The sequence below is a fragment of the Perca flavescens genome, chromosome 11 (genome assembly GCF_004354835.1).
Source record: "Perca flavescens isolate YP-PL-M2 chromosome 11, PFLA_1.0, whole genome shotgun sequence".
Classification (NCBI taxonomy): Eukaryota; Metazoa; Chordata; class Actinopteri; order Perciformes; family Percidae; genus Perca; species Perca flavescens.
The window spans coordinates 26,070,341-26,089,105 of NC_041341.1; the positions used below are offsets into that span (position 1 = coordinate 26,070,341).

The 18,765-nt window shown below is 40.7% G+C and overlaps 1 protein-coding gene across 3 annotated transcripts; it reads left to right on the forward strand.

The window, feature by feature from the left end:
* The first annotated feature begins 1,094 nt into the window (after positions 1–1,094).
* LOC114564019 (frizzled-7-A) lies at positions 1,095–18,765 on the forward strand. Of its 3 annotated transcripts, none has more exons than XM_028591134.1 (3): positions 1,095–1,225; positions 2,503–2,588; positions 13,383–18,765. In XM_028591134.1, exon 3 carries the CDS (start codon positions 13,995–13,997, stop codon positions 15,687–15,689), a length of 1,695 nt encoding a protein of 564 aa, XP_028446935.1. In that variant the 5' UTR covers positions 1,095–1,225; positions 2,503–2,588; positions 13,383–13,994; the 3' UTR covers positions 15,690–18,765. The 3 variants fall into 3 exon arrangements, with proteins under 3 accessions (XP_028446935.1, XP_028446936.1, XP_028446937.1); XM_028591135.1 differs by having other exon boundaries at positions 13,473–18,765; XM_028591136.1 differs by having other exon boundaries at positions 1,095–1,221.

Below are 18,765 nucleotides of genomic sequence, written 5' to 3' on the forward strand. Positions count from 1 at the left end.
CTTTTTTTCCCTTTTCCTTTCTTTTCACCCATGTTCGTGATCAGCTCTTGTTTGCCGTTTTAGTGTTTTCTATATAAAAGTGTTCAGCAGGTTTTGGCTCAGACTTTTACTGCCTGCAGTAAAACAGGCGGAAAAAATGAAAAAGGGAACAAGGGCAGGGAATCCAGAGAAAGAGTGTCTACATTTTTGCCTTCTTAGAGCTGAACACAAGACATTAAAGGATCACAAATGCTGGCAGTAGCTTCTGGGTTCTTAAATGCAGCATATGCTCCTTTTTCTGCCTAATCTAATATTCAGTTTTCACCACACAAACATCTTAGTGTTGTGAAGTTCAGCTCTTTAGAGACACACTGTTGATGTCATTGTTGTTCATGTTCTATTTTCAAACCATTAGCATCATATTGGGTTATTGTAAATTTACCAGTCCCTTAGTTAGAAACTCTCACCATAACTTCAACCCACCACATCAGCTGACTTTTGAAGTTAACTTGTGTTTTCAATTGTAGTTCTATGCAACAATAACGTAACGTTGGCAATAATCTGCATTTTACTCAAACAAGTTTATGTCTCTGCACAGTCGTCAAACTGTACAGAGAGGAAATTACCGCTGACTAGGAGACAAAGACAAAAAAACACTATATCATTTGTAGTAATTGGCAAAGCACTGGTGTAGTCCTTAAAATAAAGAAGTGGGTTGCATGATCATGCAACAAGCTACTGAATAAGTCCTACTTGAAACTGTCATATTTGTTGCAGTTTATAGTTCATGAAAAATCAGACATAACCTGCTATTTCAGAACAAATTTTTATCTTCTATTTAAAAAAAACAAAACACCGCTCCCAATTTAATTTCTGAACCCTATGTTATCCCTGATCATCACACACACACACACACACACACACACACACACACACACACAGTAACCCCATGTCGTGACCTGAGCAGCCAGTATTTCCCTGTCCAAACCCTCATAAACTTCTACTGCTGCTGGAAACAACACAACCTGGATTTACTAGACTGCAGAGGCTGTGTGTGTGTGTGTGTGTGTGTGTGTGTGTGTGTGTGTGTGTGTGTGTGTGTGTGTGTGTGTGTGTGTGTGTGTGTGTGTGTGTGTGTGTGTGTGAGTGTGAGAAACCATACAGGGTTGCAGCCAGGCCACAGAGACACAGCAAGCCTGAGAGAGCGGTTTGATTGGCCACAATGTCGTGAGGAGCAGAGGAGTAGGTAACACACACCAGAGCATTCTAAACTTTGCCTCAGAGCTTGTATTGTGTGCAACTGTCAAGAAAAATAATCCAGATTTGTAATAAACATCAATTCCAATTGCAATTGATATTTGTTTGTTTCTGCAAATCCTGGGTCACATTCAATGACAACTGTTTCCTTTAAAAGCATATCACTTCATCAAAAAAGGGAGAAAACTAGAGAGAGATGCTTTTTTTTTTCCTCATACATAACTTATATATCTGGTAATTATGACTTAACATCCTGTTCTGATAAATATTTTAAACTTGTGAGATCTTGTGATTCACTTTGAAAAAAACTATTCATTTTAATTAATATTAGAATGATCTTGGGATTCCTGAGAGTTGTTGAATACAAAGTAGTTAACTACAGACACAAAGATAAGCCATAATTGCAATGTTTTTTTTTAGGTCAAACAGACATCACTGGTGTACTGGTGTGTCTACTTGTGTCAGCTTTTCATTACTGTCTTTATCATTTTTTTATTCACATGTAGTCTGATGCAAAGGAAGAAACATTTAACTTTGTTTTAGACAACAAGGGAGGGGTTTAATTTTAACTATCTGGCACTGGAAGTACTGTGCGTGTGTGTGTAGGCAGCGTATTTAAAGAACATTGGAAACACATGTCTGGAGCCTGATAAAAACATTTTAGGCACAGGGTAATTTGGCATGATCTTCACACACACACACACACACACACACACACACATACACATACAAGCTTGCTCCCTTGGATGGAGGAAGTTTGACCTTCTGGGAAACAACATTTACATGCATTAAATATCTGGACCAGAAACACTAAAGAACTTTAATATAAACTAAATTAATTTAGTTTAGTTAATTTAAAAATATTTCCATTATCCCAAAGTATTCATTACGAGCATAAAACCATACACTGTATGTCCTACATGGGCTGCAATCTATGCAAGATGTACAGTTTATAACACATATTGACAAATGTACAATGGCAGATATATGTTCAATGTTTTCAACCTAAATCTGTAAAGTTAGACAGCAGCGGGAGATAACTCTTAAAAAGGTAAAGGAGATTACATGTGTTAATTTATACACCATTAACTGGAAAGAGTTTTATACGTGGGTGTGGATGCATTTGGGTTTTCACATTACGTTCATTAAAACAATACAAGCACTTGCACATGACAGGCCACGGGTAGGGATTAAGACGATGGTGCAGTGCAGAGTTTTGGAACTTGGAACATAAAAAAAAAAATGGCACTGTTTTTGTCTGCACAGGGGGAAGTGAAGGGCAGGGAGACAGCATCAACCACCATGGAGATCTGCATCATCCCAATAAACAAGGCTCAACCTGGCCTGACAAGGTGAGGACTAAAACTTTAAACATTCATTTTAAAATGAATGTAAAATAGAATATATATAGTGGTCATTGTTTACGCAAAAATGTTAAATGTTGAATGTTAAAAGACCAAACCGAAGATCTCAATAAACCAAATGTTGCTAGTTTTTCCATGTCCAAACTTTTAGGACATGGAAAAGCCAATCTAGCCAAATCTGTTATTCGTTTTGGAAATGCTCTTCCACTGAGACCTTTTTTTTTGTTTTTACAGCATAAGTTTAGGGATGGGTTAATCACAAACCTACACTGTGTGATCTCCATTGGAATTCAAGATGAACAATTACAGAGATGTTGAGGCTTTGAAGGCATGTTATTGATACATAATTGATTTGGCATTGTTTGCCTCATTCACACTACAATGCTAGACTGGTGTTTTGAAACGTATCCACTCTGGAGAGCGTATTCGAAAAGCTAGTTTTTTTTAGGTGTGAAAAACACTGGCTTAGTGTGGACATGACAGAAAAAAAGAGTCATAAAATGAGAGAGCGGTGACCATCTGGCTCAGGTCAAACTCCCACAGAGGGTGATGATCTGTATGTGTGTGTGTGTGTGTGTGTGTGTGTGTGTGTGTGTGTGTGTGTGTGTGTGTGTGTGTGTGTGTGTGTGTGTGTGTGTGTGTGTGTGTGTGTGTGTGTGTCCTGCAGTGAAAGGTGATGACCACAGCTGTGTGTTTGACCTCAAAACCGCAGGAGGCCTCCCCCCCTCCTAATCCTCTTCCTTCCCCTGCTCCTATTCTTTATCTTCCTCTTCCTCCTCTCCTCTGTTTTCTTTATTCCAATTTCTTGATCGATTCTCAATCAAAAACACACCATCAAAATACATAAAATTTACTGAATACAAGCCATGCAAGCAAAGAGAGCTCTGTGTAAAGCTTAGCGGGGCAGCCATCGTGGTTTCACCTCCTCCATTACTTTGCATCAATTAGCACATCACCTCCAAGACTGCTTTGTGTGTGCATGTGTGTGTGTGTGTGTGTGCTCACTGTGGGGGAGGAGAAGTAAAGGACTATTGTGTTTAGTCAAGGAAATAACAGAAGAAATTTACTGTGTTGCTTAACTTAGTCTGTTAAACCCAGTCTATCTGAGGGGTCATATACAGCATTAGAACTGTTGCTATGGTTATATACAGTCTAATATTGTTGTAAGTTTCCATGATAGTCCCTTCGGTACTCTGCTTATGGTGCGCCCTAGAATGACAAACCTTTCTAAACTACTTGTGTGTTTTGAGCATGTTTTTGTATTTGTTCTGTCTACGTTAAGTGACGCACATATGCACATACAATATGATCGACAAACATCACAAAATATTTTCATATTACCAATTTCACAATGAGTGCCAACCACAAATTTCCATTTGTTTGTTTTTGAGAACTCAGAAAAAGTACTTTAAACCCCCTCCTCCAAGTATCATTCAGGCTAATGCTCTGTCCCTAGACAAGAAGTAGAGGAATTGAACAAGCGACACAACTCTTATTAGATGGTTAACAATAGGAGGGGCTTTTATGTAGCAATATTTGCATCACACAAGCTCTCAGTGGAGGTAGAAGGGTCTTTCTTTAATAGTTCCTAACTTGAGATGTAAGGCTACATCCACACTAATACATTTTTGTTTAAAAACGCATATCTTTTGCTACGTTAAGGTCCACACTACTCTGAGTTTTCTGAGCCCCTAAAACGGAGACATTTGAAAACACTGCTGACCCCGTTTAAGTTTAAGAAAACTCCGGGGTTGCATTGTAGTCTGGATGGGCAGAAACAGAGACCTTTGGAAACGGCGACACACGTCAGTCTTATCGGTTAGGTAGGCTTACATACCTTTCACCTTACAGTTCCACCTTGTTGTCGGTCCAAGCAAATCCCTGGTCTTACTTTACGACATAGTTTTTTTTTCTCCAAAGTATTTTCAACTTATACATCCATGATTTCCAACCATAGAGTAGTGTTAGAAAATCTGCTTCCTGTCTACACCGGCTTGCGCATGTCCAGTGTTTGTGAATGGTGTATGTGATATGCGTTGTCAGGCTTGTTAATATGGACGGAGATCCTTTCTTATATGGAGCCTAAACGCTTGTGTGGACAGAGAACAGAGTAGTTTGGATGTAGCCTAAGACTCTTCTATACCCCTCGAGAGGTCAGCTTCATTACTCAAACTGTAGTTTACATTCCACAACAAGCAGAAAAAGCTAACGCCATGGATGAACTGAATGATATTATCAGTGGTTTGGAGAATGTCCACGCTGAGGCAGCTTTCAGTTTCAACAGCGCCAGCATATAAAAGGTTCTGTCAAAATATTACCAGCATGTTAACATACCTACTAGAGGTTAGGGCTGCTCCATCTTAGTCGACTAATCGGTTGTTTTGGTCTTAGTCAACTTAGATTTCTTTAGTCGATTAGTCATGTTTTATGCTTTTTTCATGCTGAATGACTTATTTCCAAGAATCGTACGAGCACATCTCTGTTAAACACAAGAATTAAGGTGGTGCTTTTGCATGACTCTTTGCGGAGAAACTCAGATTTACAGATCTGTCGATCAAATCAACTAATCGATTAGTCGATACAATTGAATGAGTGTTTGAATGAATTTCTTCAATCGAGCACAGCCCTACTAGAGGTTATGCACATTGCACCACTGCTATATGAGCTTCCCCTGCCCTGCCTTTGGGAAAGCAGATCATATCTTATTCTCCTGCTCCAAGCATACAAGAAAAGACTCAAACAGGACAAACCAGTTCTACATAACTGTCCAGTGTTGAGTGACCACACAATTGTTACTTGAGACTACAGACTGACAGACTCATCTGATGGCAACATCCATATGTAACAGTGACTCTGTCATAAGTTATATCGCAAAGGGAATTGATGACATTGCAGTGTTTTCCCTAGTTTTATAAAAACCTTAGGTGCACATATTTGGCAGAGAATTTTCGTCCCTCAAGAAAAGGTTTTTCAATTTATAAAAAAGACATCATTTTGGAGCGTTATTATTACAATATTTGTGTCTAAAACGTTGGAAAAGCTAGAGCAGATAAAAATAAATAACACTCCAAAACAGTGTTTCCTTTAGGATTTTTTTTAGCTATGGGGGCAGTTAGTTTTGATGCTCACATTGATTTAACATTCTTTTGGCTAAGGTGCTGCCCAAACAAATCGGGTGCTGCACCTAAAAATTACCTAATCAAAAAACACGCATTAATGGTAGAGTCCACTTTTCTAGTGGAGTGCAATCCACTGCCTACAGTTTTGGTGACATGGACCTGGGACTTGACACCTCCTTCTGCAGCTGGTCCTTGAACTCTCACAAATAGGCCTAAGGTGGTGAGAATTCTCAACCCCACCTCCTCCTCATTGACCCTAAGCACTGGTGTCCACCAGGGCTGCGTCCTCAGCCCTCTGCTGGATGACCTGATTACTCACACAACTATGTCTCAATGCACTGCTCATCCATTATTAGAAGATTTGCTGATGACACAAAGCATCATAGGTCTAATCACTAAAGGCGACAAGTCAGCTTAGAGACAGGAAGTCAAAGTCCTGGTGTGTTGGTGTTACGATAACAACCTGTACCTCAACACCAACAAGACCAAAGAGATGATAGTGGACTACAGGAAGTTGCTGGAGGCAACCACACCCCTGCTGAGAGGGTAACATTTCTAGTTTACCTTGACACAGAAATGGTGTTTCGAACTTCCCACTTCTTCTTTTGTAGGGGACTCAAGAAGTTATCCAATCCTCACAAACTCTTTCAGAGCATTGAGAGCATTGAGAAACTGTTTGCACGTGTGGTTTGGCAACTCTCCTCTCACAACCACAAGGCCCTCCAGAGATTGGTTAGAACAGTGAAGCAGACAACTGGCAGGGAGCTCCCTGCCATTCAGGACACTTACCACACACAATGCCTGTGGGGAAGGCCACAAAGATAATCTTGAGCCGTTTTCTCATATGAACCACTGAATGATGGATGGATGGATGGATGGATGGATAGATAGATAGATGGATAAATCATCTTAAGTTTTCATTTTTAGCAATGCTATCTATCTGCTTAACATCAGCATGTAAACATTGTCATTGAGCATGCTAGCACGCTGACATTAGCTTAGCTTAGCTTACATTAGCATTTAGCTCAAAGCACAGCCTCATTCACAGTGCTGCTAGCAAAGATGTTCTCTCAGGCTTTTATTTATATATTCGGATATAATTCCTTCCATTCTGTTGTGTTTATTGCATAGTAGCGCCAGGCTAATATTAGTGGATCACAGATATATCAATATACTGTATATGTTGGCTGATAAGTAACAAAAAATTACAGAACTGAAATATGTTTGAGATAAATGAAAAAGTAAATGAATCCCAAACAATGTTCATAATAAATTTAATTTAAAGCTGAAAAGTACTTAAACCCCATAGTCCTTGTTTCAATTCAAATGCAAGTACAGAGCCCAAACAATGAAAAACCGTCACCGTCGTAGTGTAAACACTTTTTTGACTACACTGGATGTGTGTTCCCCGCCATTAAGGGTTTTTTACACTAGACGCATCCAAGGTGGCGCGCGACATCGTGACGTCAAAATGATGCAATATCCAGCCGGCGCGTCCAATTTATGGCGCGCGAGCCGAGGTCGCGCACGGCTCCTTTTTTTTCAGCGGCGCGCGACAAAGCGGAAACAGGAGGCCTGAATGAGTTCGCTGACAACCCGGATGCCAGGATTCTCAGAGTGACTACAAGTCTCTCTTGTAAACTTACCAGGTTAAGATGATCTCTTTTATGGAGAATGAAAGGCTTGATCCGACGAAGTAGGTCATGGAATAAAATCGAAGCATTGACGGCAATGCTGCTGCCAGTTCTGCCGTTGTTTACTTTTTTCTTCTTCTTCCAGTCCGTAGAAAGAGCAACGTCAGTAGCCTTTGCTCATTAGCGCCACCGCTGTTCAGGAGAAGACTGCAGCTAGTGTCGCGACCACCAGCGCAGATATAAATAGTCACGGCGATCTCATGACGTCACATTTGTACGCGCTAGCTGGGCTGCGTCTAGTATATCACCTTTAGTCTGCAGCAATAGTTCAGTCCATAGATCTCTGCCAGGAGCATAAATACAACAAGACTGACCTACACCCAGACCATGCTAACTTTGACTGTATTTTTAACAACAGTTTGTGTGTAGTTTACTGCATGGACTTTTTTGGTCACACTCTCGTATGGAATTTTTGTCCAAGTAGTTGAGATGTCAGCCAGTGAACTTCCTGCTGCCCGCCACTGGACGGAACACACACTCTGTTGGTCCAAATAAATCGTTCTTTCATCACTGTGTGTGTGTGTGTGTGTGTGTGTGTGTGTGTGTGTGTGTGTGTGTGTGTGTGTGTGTGTGTGTGTGTGTGTATGAGTAGTCTAGTACTGTAGGCTCTCTGTGTTGCACTGACAGACACAAACCAGCTGCCTGCATTCCTCTCTCTCTCTGCTGACTTCTTAAGGTCGATCTCCCCTCCCCCCATTCAAACGGGTGTCCCACACATACTTCTATAATGCTATATATATATATATATATATATATATATATATATATATATATATATATATATATATATATATATATATATATAGCAACCCATAACTCAGGCGCACCAATAAGGAAACCAGGCAGAAGACAGCTTAGTAAAGAAACAAATTGTCTGCTTTGTATGTTGCACCTTTTACAGCTGGCTTAGGGGCCGTCCACACGGAAACGTTTTTTTGTGCAAACGCACATGTTTTGCATCGTTTGGGCCGACCGTCCAAACGAATCCTGCAAACACACTTTTTTGAAACTAGGTCTCAGGGTGAAAAAATCCGAAAACGGCTCTCGTTTGGCTTCGTATGGATGGTGAATACGGATCCGTATCGATGATGTCATCGCCACACCCCTCTTTTACACCCTCTTTTGACGCACACAACTGCGGTGAAGCTAAGCGAGCATGTCCCATCTCTGTGGTCAAACCAGCACACTATATCTAAATACTGTCTCTGCTCCCTGACCCTTCCCTCTGGATTCTACACAAGATATATTGCTAACGTTATGTAGCCAACGTTAAACATCGCTAAAGTAGCTGACTGCTCCAGCAGCGAAGTAACCATTGACGTAACCTTAACGTTAGCTGCTATGGCTATCTGTTTATCAACTAGTTAGCTAATCTGTCTGCTTATCAACTCCTTGAACGGATTATAGTAGAAAGGCTACTGCAAGAAAAACGTATAGATTATTAAAAAGACATCATTCATGGATCATTGATGTTTGTTTGACTCTGCCGATGTTAGAGCTAGCGAACGTTAGCACGCTAACGTTAGCTTGCTGCTAACGTTAGCTCGCTGCTAATGCGCTGCAATCATGCAAAATAAAAAGCAATCCAACAGCACATTATACAACGTAAACAAAGACATTTTCTTGCGGCGGCCTTTATAAAATGAGCAGTGGTGAAAGTTATTATAGTCCACGGACGTATTAAGAGAAAATTATAATCTAGCTAGTCATGTTATGATGGGAAGTGGAAGTGACCATGCTCTTCTCCGTTTTTTGGTGAATTTCTGTAGCAGAAACCGCGCCACCTATAGGCCTGGCATATGAAGTAGCGTATTGAGTCATTTACAAGTGGATTTGTTTGGACGCAACTATTCTTGAAACGAATCCAGGGAAGACGGGTAAAAAAAAGAACGTTTTGGTACGTGTGGACAGGGCCTTAAAAGCTTCCATATTCAACACCCGTCACTCATCCTGATGTGTTGCTATCTTTCCTGAAGTAACTGACATAACTAAGTCTTAACCCACATAACCAGACTTAAAGCAGAAAAGGTCAAAGTAAGCATTACAAATGTTCAACCTCACATCCTTTTTGTGGGACAATGTACAGCAGACAATTCAAAACAGTAAATAGTTAAAGAAAAACTGTATAAGGTGCAGTGGTTTTTCTAGTAAAATAGGGGGCAGTAGGCCTAAAAAAACTCCTAAAAATGAGAAGAGAAAGAAGACTTTACAGTAGAGTATCTGCACCAACCCCGCAGACTTTTCGTATAAATCAATGGATGAATAGATAAATGATGATGAGATTCTGTTGTCGTCTCATGCAGATATGCTCAGACCGCATGGGTTTACAAGAAACCACCACATTCTGTAAACAATGTAGTCTCCAAATTTTCAAATGCCAGTCCAAAAATAAAGATTACAAATTGATATAACTTACATTAAAATCATCTCATAATCACACACATATGGATTGAAGCATGAACATAAACTGACATGGTGCATTAAAATGTTTTAGCTAACTCCTCAAAAATACTTGGTTAGACCAATTTGGTCAGCCAACATGTCCTCTAAGCCGTCCTCAAATTTGAAAACCTCCTCAGACCAAACAAAAAGTCTTGTGTTTTTCCTCCTCAACTCCACATCTAAATAGTTGTTCAGTATTGGGTTTCACACGGTAGCTCACATACTTTGCACGGCGGTCACGCTTCTGGCTATCCTTGAACTGAGCAAGCACAGTCCAAACCATCTAAATCTTTTTAGTTTTGTTTATTCGTTTATTCCACCTCGGTCTACTGTAAATCTAGTTGTTGTTTGTGTAACACCCCCCTAAGCAGATGTCCAGCTACAGCAGACTGCACTCCAAACAGTGATTGAGTGTCTGGAAACCTGTTGACCTGCTGGACTGGCCACATGTGCTTGACCACTGCAGACACTATCCACATAAATACGCACACACACAAACAAACGGCTACAGTTAAACACGATGAAGTGCATCCATTTGACCTGTTGTGGCTACTAACTGCTGTGTTTTACACCACGGGGAGAAACGACGTGTGTGTGTGTGTGTTTGTGTGTGTGAGTGTGTGTGTGCGTGCGTGCGTGCAAGGCAGCGAGAGAGAGATCAAAGTAATTTCAGCCCATTTAAAACACCATCATCTGGCCTCCATTATTAACTGTAAATTTGAACAGTGTTAACATGTTTTTGTCTGTGTGGGTATGGGCTATTTGCATGAAATGTGCAATCATGTTATCATCAATTATTCTCCAAATTAGTGGTCACCAATTAGTGGCCTGTAATCTTCAACCAAAGTCCTGATGCTCCAAATTAAAATTAGTGTTTTTCTACAGCTAAACTTTTAGGCATTTTTCATGAGTCTATTGTAGCTATAATTTAAATACTATCAATGTAAATCCCAGATGTACATGCAATTTTGCCCATTGTTGCCATATTGTGATATCTATAGTGATTTTGAAAAACATTCTTATTAATTTAATGATGTAAGTATAGTAGTAGTAAGTAAGATATAGTAGCATACACAATTTTTTTGCTTTACCTTTTGTTTATATTGTTTCCACATTAGGTGGACCTATTTTGACACCATGATTATTGTCATGTGATAGTTACAATTGTTTAATGCTTACCTTTACTGCAGGATTCTTCATAAGAACCTGTATTTATTTAGGTCATCGAGGAAGGAAAATCATATGGGATTGACCTGAATTTGTCATGGCTGTACCTACACATGGACACATTAAAGAACAGCAAATAAATGGCCTGGTTATGTACTGGAATCAAGTTTAGCATGTACTGTACAAAAACATGCAATTGCATGCTTTAAATCATGTCCCATATATACAATACAGAATACCGAAAATGTAGCAAAATATTGAAATACATTTCTCAAGCAATGTTATGAATGACACCATGGTAAATATTTTGTAATTCTTTATTGGTTCTAAACTAATTTCATCTACAAAACCATTCAGGAAAATAATACCTGTATCTGTCTGCATTTTGAAACTAGCTACTTGAGGTTGTTATGTACTGTTTTATTGAATACTGTCCCAGATAGCATTACAAAACTTCCTTTAAAAAGATTTTAGTAAAAGATTATAAACAATTTTTAAAGATAAGATAAAAAGGAGAGAAGTAAAAGAAGGGAATTTATTTCAGTGCAAGGCGGATAATGGTGAGTACCTAAAGGGGCTGTACTTGACATTTAGAACATTAATATAGCAGCAAACAAATATTTGCTATGTAGAGATATTGGGAAGTAATGGCATCATGAGCAGAGAATGAAATCACACTCCCTCTGTGTGTGTGTGGTAATCTATGCTTCTCTGTTCTTTTTTTTGATAGCCAGTCCACGCGTGCATGTGGCCATGAAAGGTATTTCATGTATTGGGGGTCTGTGAGAGCTGTGTGCAGGCAATCCCAGCCCGCTGTTTTTTTTTCAGTATTTCGAGTACAGCCCCTTTAAGATTTAGCCAAAGGCAGTGGAGACCATAAAACTTTTTAATCTGGTTTTAAAGGAAGTTAAAGCAGCTATAATCAATATTTTTATATTAACAAGGTGAAAACAATGTGAAATGTAAAAGGGGTTACTCGCAATCTGCAGCTCCCCTCAGCTTTACGGAGTTTCAGTTTATTGTTTTAGCTGCCCGGCCCACAACTTCAGTATCTTGTTTGTTTAATCTACTTGTGAAGAGAATCTGTATGGAACTGTAGTTGCTGAATGAGACAAAGTGGTCCCTGTCATGGAGGACCATTTTAGGAAGTCCAACCCACTTTTCTCAGTCAACCGTATCAAAGGCAGCGGTAAGATTATTAAGGAATAGGAATTACATTTTGCCTGAATTTGTTTCTAGATGAATACCACTGTGTGGTGGGTCAGAAATCCAGATTGGCCGACTGTCCTATTTCAATCTAACTTGTCTTTTTTTATATAGGTCAGTTTACAGCTGGGAACTCTACTGACTTTTCCTTTTGGTTCAGCTTCTCTTCCTGCTCTCGCTCCTTCTCTTTCTTCTTCCTGTCCCTTCCCCCACCCCAACCTACCCCCACCCTCTATTATCCCACTCAGGGTAGAAACACACCAAATGCAGCAAGGCCAACAAGAACCTCCTACACCTCCCACACTTGGGCCTGTGGGCAGATCGATCATGCTGTCAATCCAATTTACTGCTGCCTTGACTGTTGTTGCTGTTATTCCCACAATGATACAGATCAGTTCAGGAGCTGCATCTGATTGTTTGCAATGAAACCCTTTAAGGAGAAAACAGCAACAGGTTCTTGCGGTGCTTGCCGTGGTTGAGTGGTTAAGAAGCTGGAATCCATTTCGTTTTTTTCATGGTTTGCTCACTGCGCTGCAATGTGTTTACATGTCCTGCACACAGTGAGTGACTGTAGAGATTCCGTGAAGAGATGGAGAGAGCTCAACTTTACAGCTGCACACTAAAATAGTGTAGATGGAAAAAAGCTTAAAACTCAAACAGACGTAAACTTTCTGTTGTGAACATAGAACACGGCATTTTCTACAGGGAGTGATTGCTTAATGTAGAAGATGAATCATGATAAAATAGGAAAGAAAAACCAAGTTATAAAATAATGGGCATTAGAAGCTGAACAGTTGGTCTACAAAGATGACCTGACTGTGTGTGAATTTGACAGGTGACAGATGTCTTAAGATAACATTATACTGGTTTGGGATTTACATGCTTTTTTTCTTTTTCATCAATCCAAGAAAGAAGGCTTGTACATTTCATGTATAATATATATATATATATATATATATATATATATATATATATATATATATATATATATATATATATATTTAAATATATATAATTTAAGAGCTCTTTAAAAACAACTACAGGCAAATTGCTTTGAAAACCACCTCAACTAACCAGAAAAAAATATTATTTTTGTAAAATCTCTGGTTTAATGTAATTACTGTAACACATTTTTATTTCTATATTAAATAAAGGCCAATCAAGAACAGTCCTGTAGGAAAACAAATGCTAGGATTGGCTGAGACGCGGCATCGGTTTCAAGGCGCCCTGCTTTCTGTTGGAAGGTCTTGTGAATGGAGGGGGCGCCTGGAAACCGGTGGAATCTGCACGGAGTGAGAGGAGCTGCGAGCCTCTGGACTTCCAACCGCTCAGCATGCGAACTGACGCTCTGTGTGAATTCAAGTCGAAAAAGGATGGAAATATAACATTTTTTAAACTTTAAACATTTTTTGTTTTGTGCTAAAGTGACAACGCTTACGTGTTAGACACGTTGGAATAACTTGGGGTTGCATTACTTCAAGAAAATGGGACTTTAAGTGGTATTTTCACCGGGTCGGGAGTGAGAGTGGGCTGCTTGGAGTCACTTACAAAGACCATCAAGAAGTCATGACACGACGAACGTTTCACTTGGATTTAACTTCATAAAATACGAGGAAAAACGGTCGCAGCAATTTTAACTCGAAGCACTCGTATTACAGGCTAACGTGGTGCGACAATTAATGTAGATTTCTTCGCTTTTTAACAGTTTTCAAGTCGCCCTACTTGGATCAAAGTTTTTTCCTTCCCTCCCCCCCTCCTCCTCAACTATGGCGGCGGCCAGGTCCACCACTGGCTCAGTGTTGCTGCGGATCATGTGGCTGGTGTGCGGGTTGTCCTTCTCATCCACTTCTGCTCAACATTACAACAGTGAGAGTGGGATTTCTATCCCAGAACACGGGTTCTGCCAGCCCATCTCTATCCCGCTTTGCACCGACATCGCCTACAACCAGACCATCATGCCGAACCTCCTGGGCCACACGAACCAGGAGGACGCCGGGCTAGAGGTGCACCAGTTCTACCCTCTGGTTAAGGTCCAGTGTTCTGCTGACCTAAAGTTCTTCCTCTGCTCCATGTATGCACCAGTCTGCACAGTGCTGGAGCAGGCCATACCCCCTTGTCGGTCCCTGTGTGAGCGTGCACGGCAGGGATGTGAAGCCCTCATGAATAAGTTCGGCTTCCAGTGGCCGGAGCGGCTCCGCTGCGAGGCTTTCCCCGTCCACGGAGCCGGTGAGATCTGCGTCGGTCAGAACACGTCCGAACCCAGCGGCCCGGCCTCGTCCTCCCCCTATGCACCCGATGCTGTGACCCTTCCCCCAAACATAGGCCGACCCAACCCACACCCGCCCCAGCACAACCAGTTCTCCTGCCCTCTACAGCTGCAGGTGCCTACGTACCTGGGCTACCGATTTATGGGGGTCAACGACTGCGGGGCCCCATGTGAGCCCACTAAACCCACCGGCATCATGTATTTCCGGGAGGATGAGGTCAAATTCGGCCGGCTGTGGGTTGGAATCTGGTCCATTCTGTGCTGTGTGAGCACCTTATTCACAGTGCTCACATATTTAGTGGACATGAGGCGGTTCAGGTACCCCGAGAGGCCCATCATCTTCTTATCTGGGTGCTATTTCATGGTGGCGGTAGCCTACGCTGCTGGATTTTTCCTGGAGGACAAAGTTGTTTGCGTGGATAAATTCAAAGATGACGCCTACAGGACAGTGGCTCAGGGGACTAAAAAGGAGGGCTGCACCATCCTCTTCATGGTGTTGTACTTTTTTGGTATGGCCAGCTCCATCTGGTGGGTGATTTTGTCCCTGACTTGGTTCCTCTCTGCCGGGATGAAATGGGGCCATGAGGCGATTGAAGCCAACTCCCAGTACTTCCACCTGGCCGCTTGGGCTGTCCCGGCCATCAAAACCATCACCATCCTTGCCATGGGCCAGGTGGACGGCGACGTCCTGACCGGGGTGTGTTTCGTTGGGATCTTCAACGTGGACGCCCTCCGCGGCTTCGTCCTGGCTCCGCTTTTTGTCTACCTGTTCATCGGTACATCCTTCCTCCTGGCCGGCTTTGTGTCCCTCTTTCGGATCCGCACCATCATGAAGCACGACGGCACCAAGACGGAGAAGCTGGAGAAGTTGATGGTGCGGATCGGCGTGTTCAGTGTGCTCTACACGGTACCGGCCACCATAGTGATCGCCTGTTACTTCTACGAGCAGGCCTTTAGGGAGCACTGGCAGCGGACCTGGCACATGCAGACATGCAAGCGGTTCGCCGTACCCTGCCCGGTTCACAACTTCGCCCCCATGACTCCAGACTTCACCGTGTTCATGATCAAATACCTGATGACCATGATCGTCGGCATCACTTCGGGTTTCTGGGTCTGGTCCGGCAAGACTCTCCAATCATGGCGGAGTTTCTACAAGCGCCTTAGCAACGGTAACCATGGAGAGACAACGGTGTAAAGTTTCGAGGAAGAAAAGGCACAAAGCCCGTGGGCTTTTGGATACAATAACCATGTAAATGAGGTCAAATAGCTTTCCTTTTTAATACTATTTTGGACATTTTTTTCCACATGTGTCTTCAGGTTGTGACAGCAATTCAGGCTTTTGGACACCAACCAAACTTTAATCTATATTCGATAGAAGTTGGATGATTTTTTCAATATATTTCCTTTTTTTTTTTTTTTTTTTTTGTCGTTATCAGCCCACACTCCTGGCTTTTGCATCTTTGGATTATAAACTGGTGTGAATTGCCATAGTGGTCCCTGGACTGTAATGCCTGGCTGGAGAGGGTTTCTTTTAATATGAAACTTCCTACATATTATTGAATATATCCTATTACAATTTGAATGTACATCCTGTCTACTTCGTGAGAGTTTTTCAGTGGAAAACACCATAACAGAAAAGACTGATGGATCTAGCAGCGTGGCCATCTGCCCATGCTGCAGCAAAAAGGTCAATGGTTTGATCCTTACCACCGACACCCTCTGACTGTGAATTCATTAATTTTGGATGCCTGGATTATACATGTACATTTTAGGTTACTCTGCTTTTAGCTAAAGACCGAAATGCTTTAATATGTGTTAGATATTGCAGAGTACAATCTCGCCTGTTTTTAATCTGAGAAAAAGTCCAACTAGTGACTCCATGCCATTATGTGCCAAGTGGCTGCCCACAAATCAAAACTTTATTTCATTTTTTTTTTTTTTACTTTAATTTTTCAGACTGTTGAGTATTTGCTTCTGTATTGAATGTTCACTCCGAAGGTGAATGAAGTTATGTATTGGTTTGCACAGCTATCCTAAAGGTTAAAAGTGTTAAAAATGACTGATTCATCACAGGATGACCTGGATTAAACAGTAAGGGAGACCACACACACACACACACACACACACCACTCTGCAATGACACAACAGCTTATTGTTTGTCTCTGTGTGTGGTCTTTCAACTATTGGATCCCTCATCAAAAAGACTTCTAGGTTTTAAGACCTCCAAAGCACCATTTCAAAGATCCAGATTTAATCCATACTGGGTGAAAATGGTTGCTTGAGATTTTTGATGTTATTTTATACACATTCACGCTTGTATTCTAGCCAGTGTAACTGAATCTGCCTTAATCCCTCACTTGAAGTGTTATATGTTTTTCACAAGCAGACTGAACATTTCAGAGTTTTTTAATGAAGCATTATTTTAGTGTCTTGGCTACCTTACAGAAGCCCTCAAAACACATAAACTGCATTTATTGTCCCTGAGTCTGGAAACGGGACTTGTGTTTGATGTTTTAAATCTCGGGAAACACCAGAAAGGAGGTCAAAGGTCACTACCTTGTGGAATAAATTTTTATTTGGAGGGACAGCAGTGGAGACGGACTGTGCAGAGGTGGATTGTTTAATTCGGGACAGAATCACTTGAGACAATACACTAATTTATTAATAAAAGTTATTAAAATTAAACAATCACATACATAGTTAAACAACCCAAAAGTGTATTTCAGTACTGTTCATTTATTTTCTGAAAGTAGTTCAACACTATTTATTCAAGTAAGAAAACACTACATTTAGAATAACAGTGTCCTCACTTAACAGTGCTGAATGCATCATTGGTAACCTAAAGCATCAACGTAAAACGGTAACCAGTGATTTAGTCCCATTGCTAATCCTCTGTTGCATCTAATACACTGAATTTAATGAGTAACCCGCAGTTTATTTCTCTGACTAAATAATGAAATCGGTAGGAGATCTTGTGGGGCAAAAAAAGCGTGTTATTCTAACGGAGTCAGCTGCAAGGCAGCATGTGTTTGCCAGAAGGTTTTTGTTTCTTGTCATGTAGAACATTTTCTTTACATACATCACATGTAAATGATGAATAGAAACACCCTGCAACAATGGGGGTAAACTAATTACCTTAAAGACTTGGTGTTCTAGTGCATTTTAATCTCTAAAGCTGTGTCTTGAATCCACTCATACTAATAGTAGAACATATGTATATTTTCTACTAGTGTATACACTTAAGTACCAATCCTCATCGTATACTCTTAAAGCGGTTTGTCTACGAGAAGTGCCACAGTTCCCATTTGAATGCACTATACCTCAAACCTAGGATAAAATTAGTATGTAGGATTGAGTTAGGAAGCAGGTCAACACTCCACTACCCATATCTCGTGTCCATATTTTAACCGTATGAGGTAATTGCCTTCAGGCAGCTGAATCTGCCAGTGTCAGTGATACCAGACTGATGTTTGTCTTGTGCTAAGTTTTCAGAAGGAATATAAGTGTGTGGTTTTCTTTTTTTATTGGAACATATGCAGCCTACCAAGTAAACACAGACTCTGTTTTGTAAAGGCATATTGTATTTATGGGGATACTCATTTTTGTCTTTTTTTTTTTTTTTTCTTTTTTTTTTACATGTTTTTTAAATGAGATAAGCCTGTTGTATGTGTACAGTTTGAATAAAATTGTTAAGGTTTGTAATGCGTTGCTCCTTGTGGTTTGTCTTCAGGTGAACTCTTGTGCATGTTGAGCTTCACAGTAAATGTATGACCTTGGAAATAGCCATTGACAAAACATCTCAATCTCAGAGTAATTAGACCTTGAGTTCAGATTGTTTTGTCAACATATGCATGGTATTTATTGTTAAATAATGCACCACCGTATTGCTGTCACTTACCACTTTAACCTTATGGCACGCCAGTGAAAATACTTTTCATTCATGGGCAGGACACATGACTTTGTAGACATTAGTAATGACACACAGGCAACATTGTGATGCTGCTTAGCAGCACTTAGGCCAATAAGTGAACAACACAAGTCACACAATCCTTAATGTTATTGATTATAACTTGATACTTTTTATTGCTTGCACTGTCTTCAGAATCAGGTTTATTGGCCAGGTATGTCTGCACATACAAGGAATTTGACTAGCTTTAATCATACAAGAACAAGTTATTCTGTGTAACATTACTCTGAGAATAGTAGTGATTCTGTTTACCTGCCAAAGATCTGTTACTTGATGAAAGTCGAACATACCAACATGTAAATAA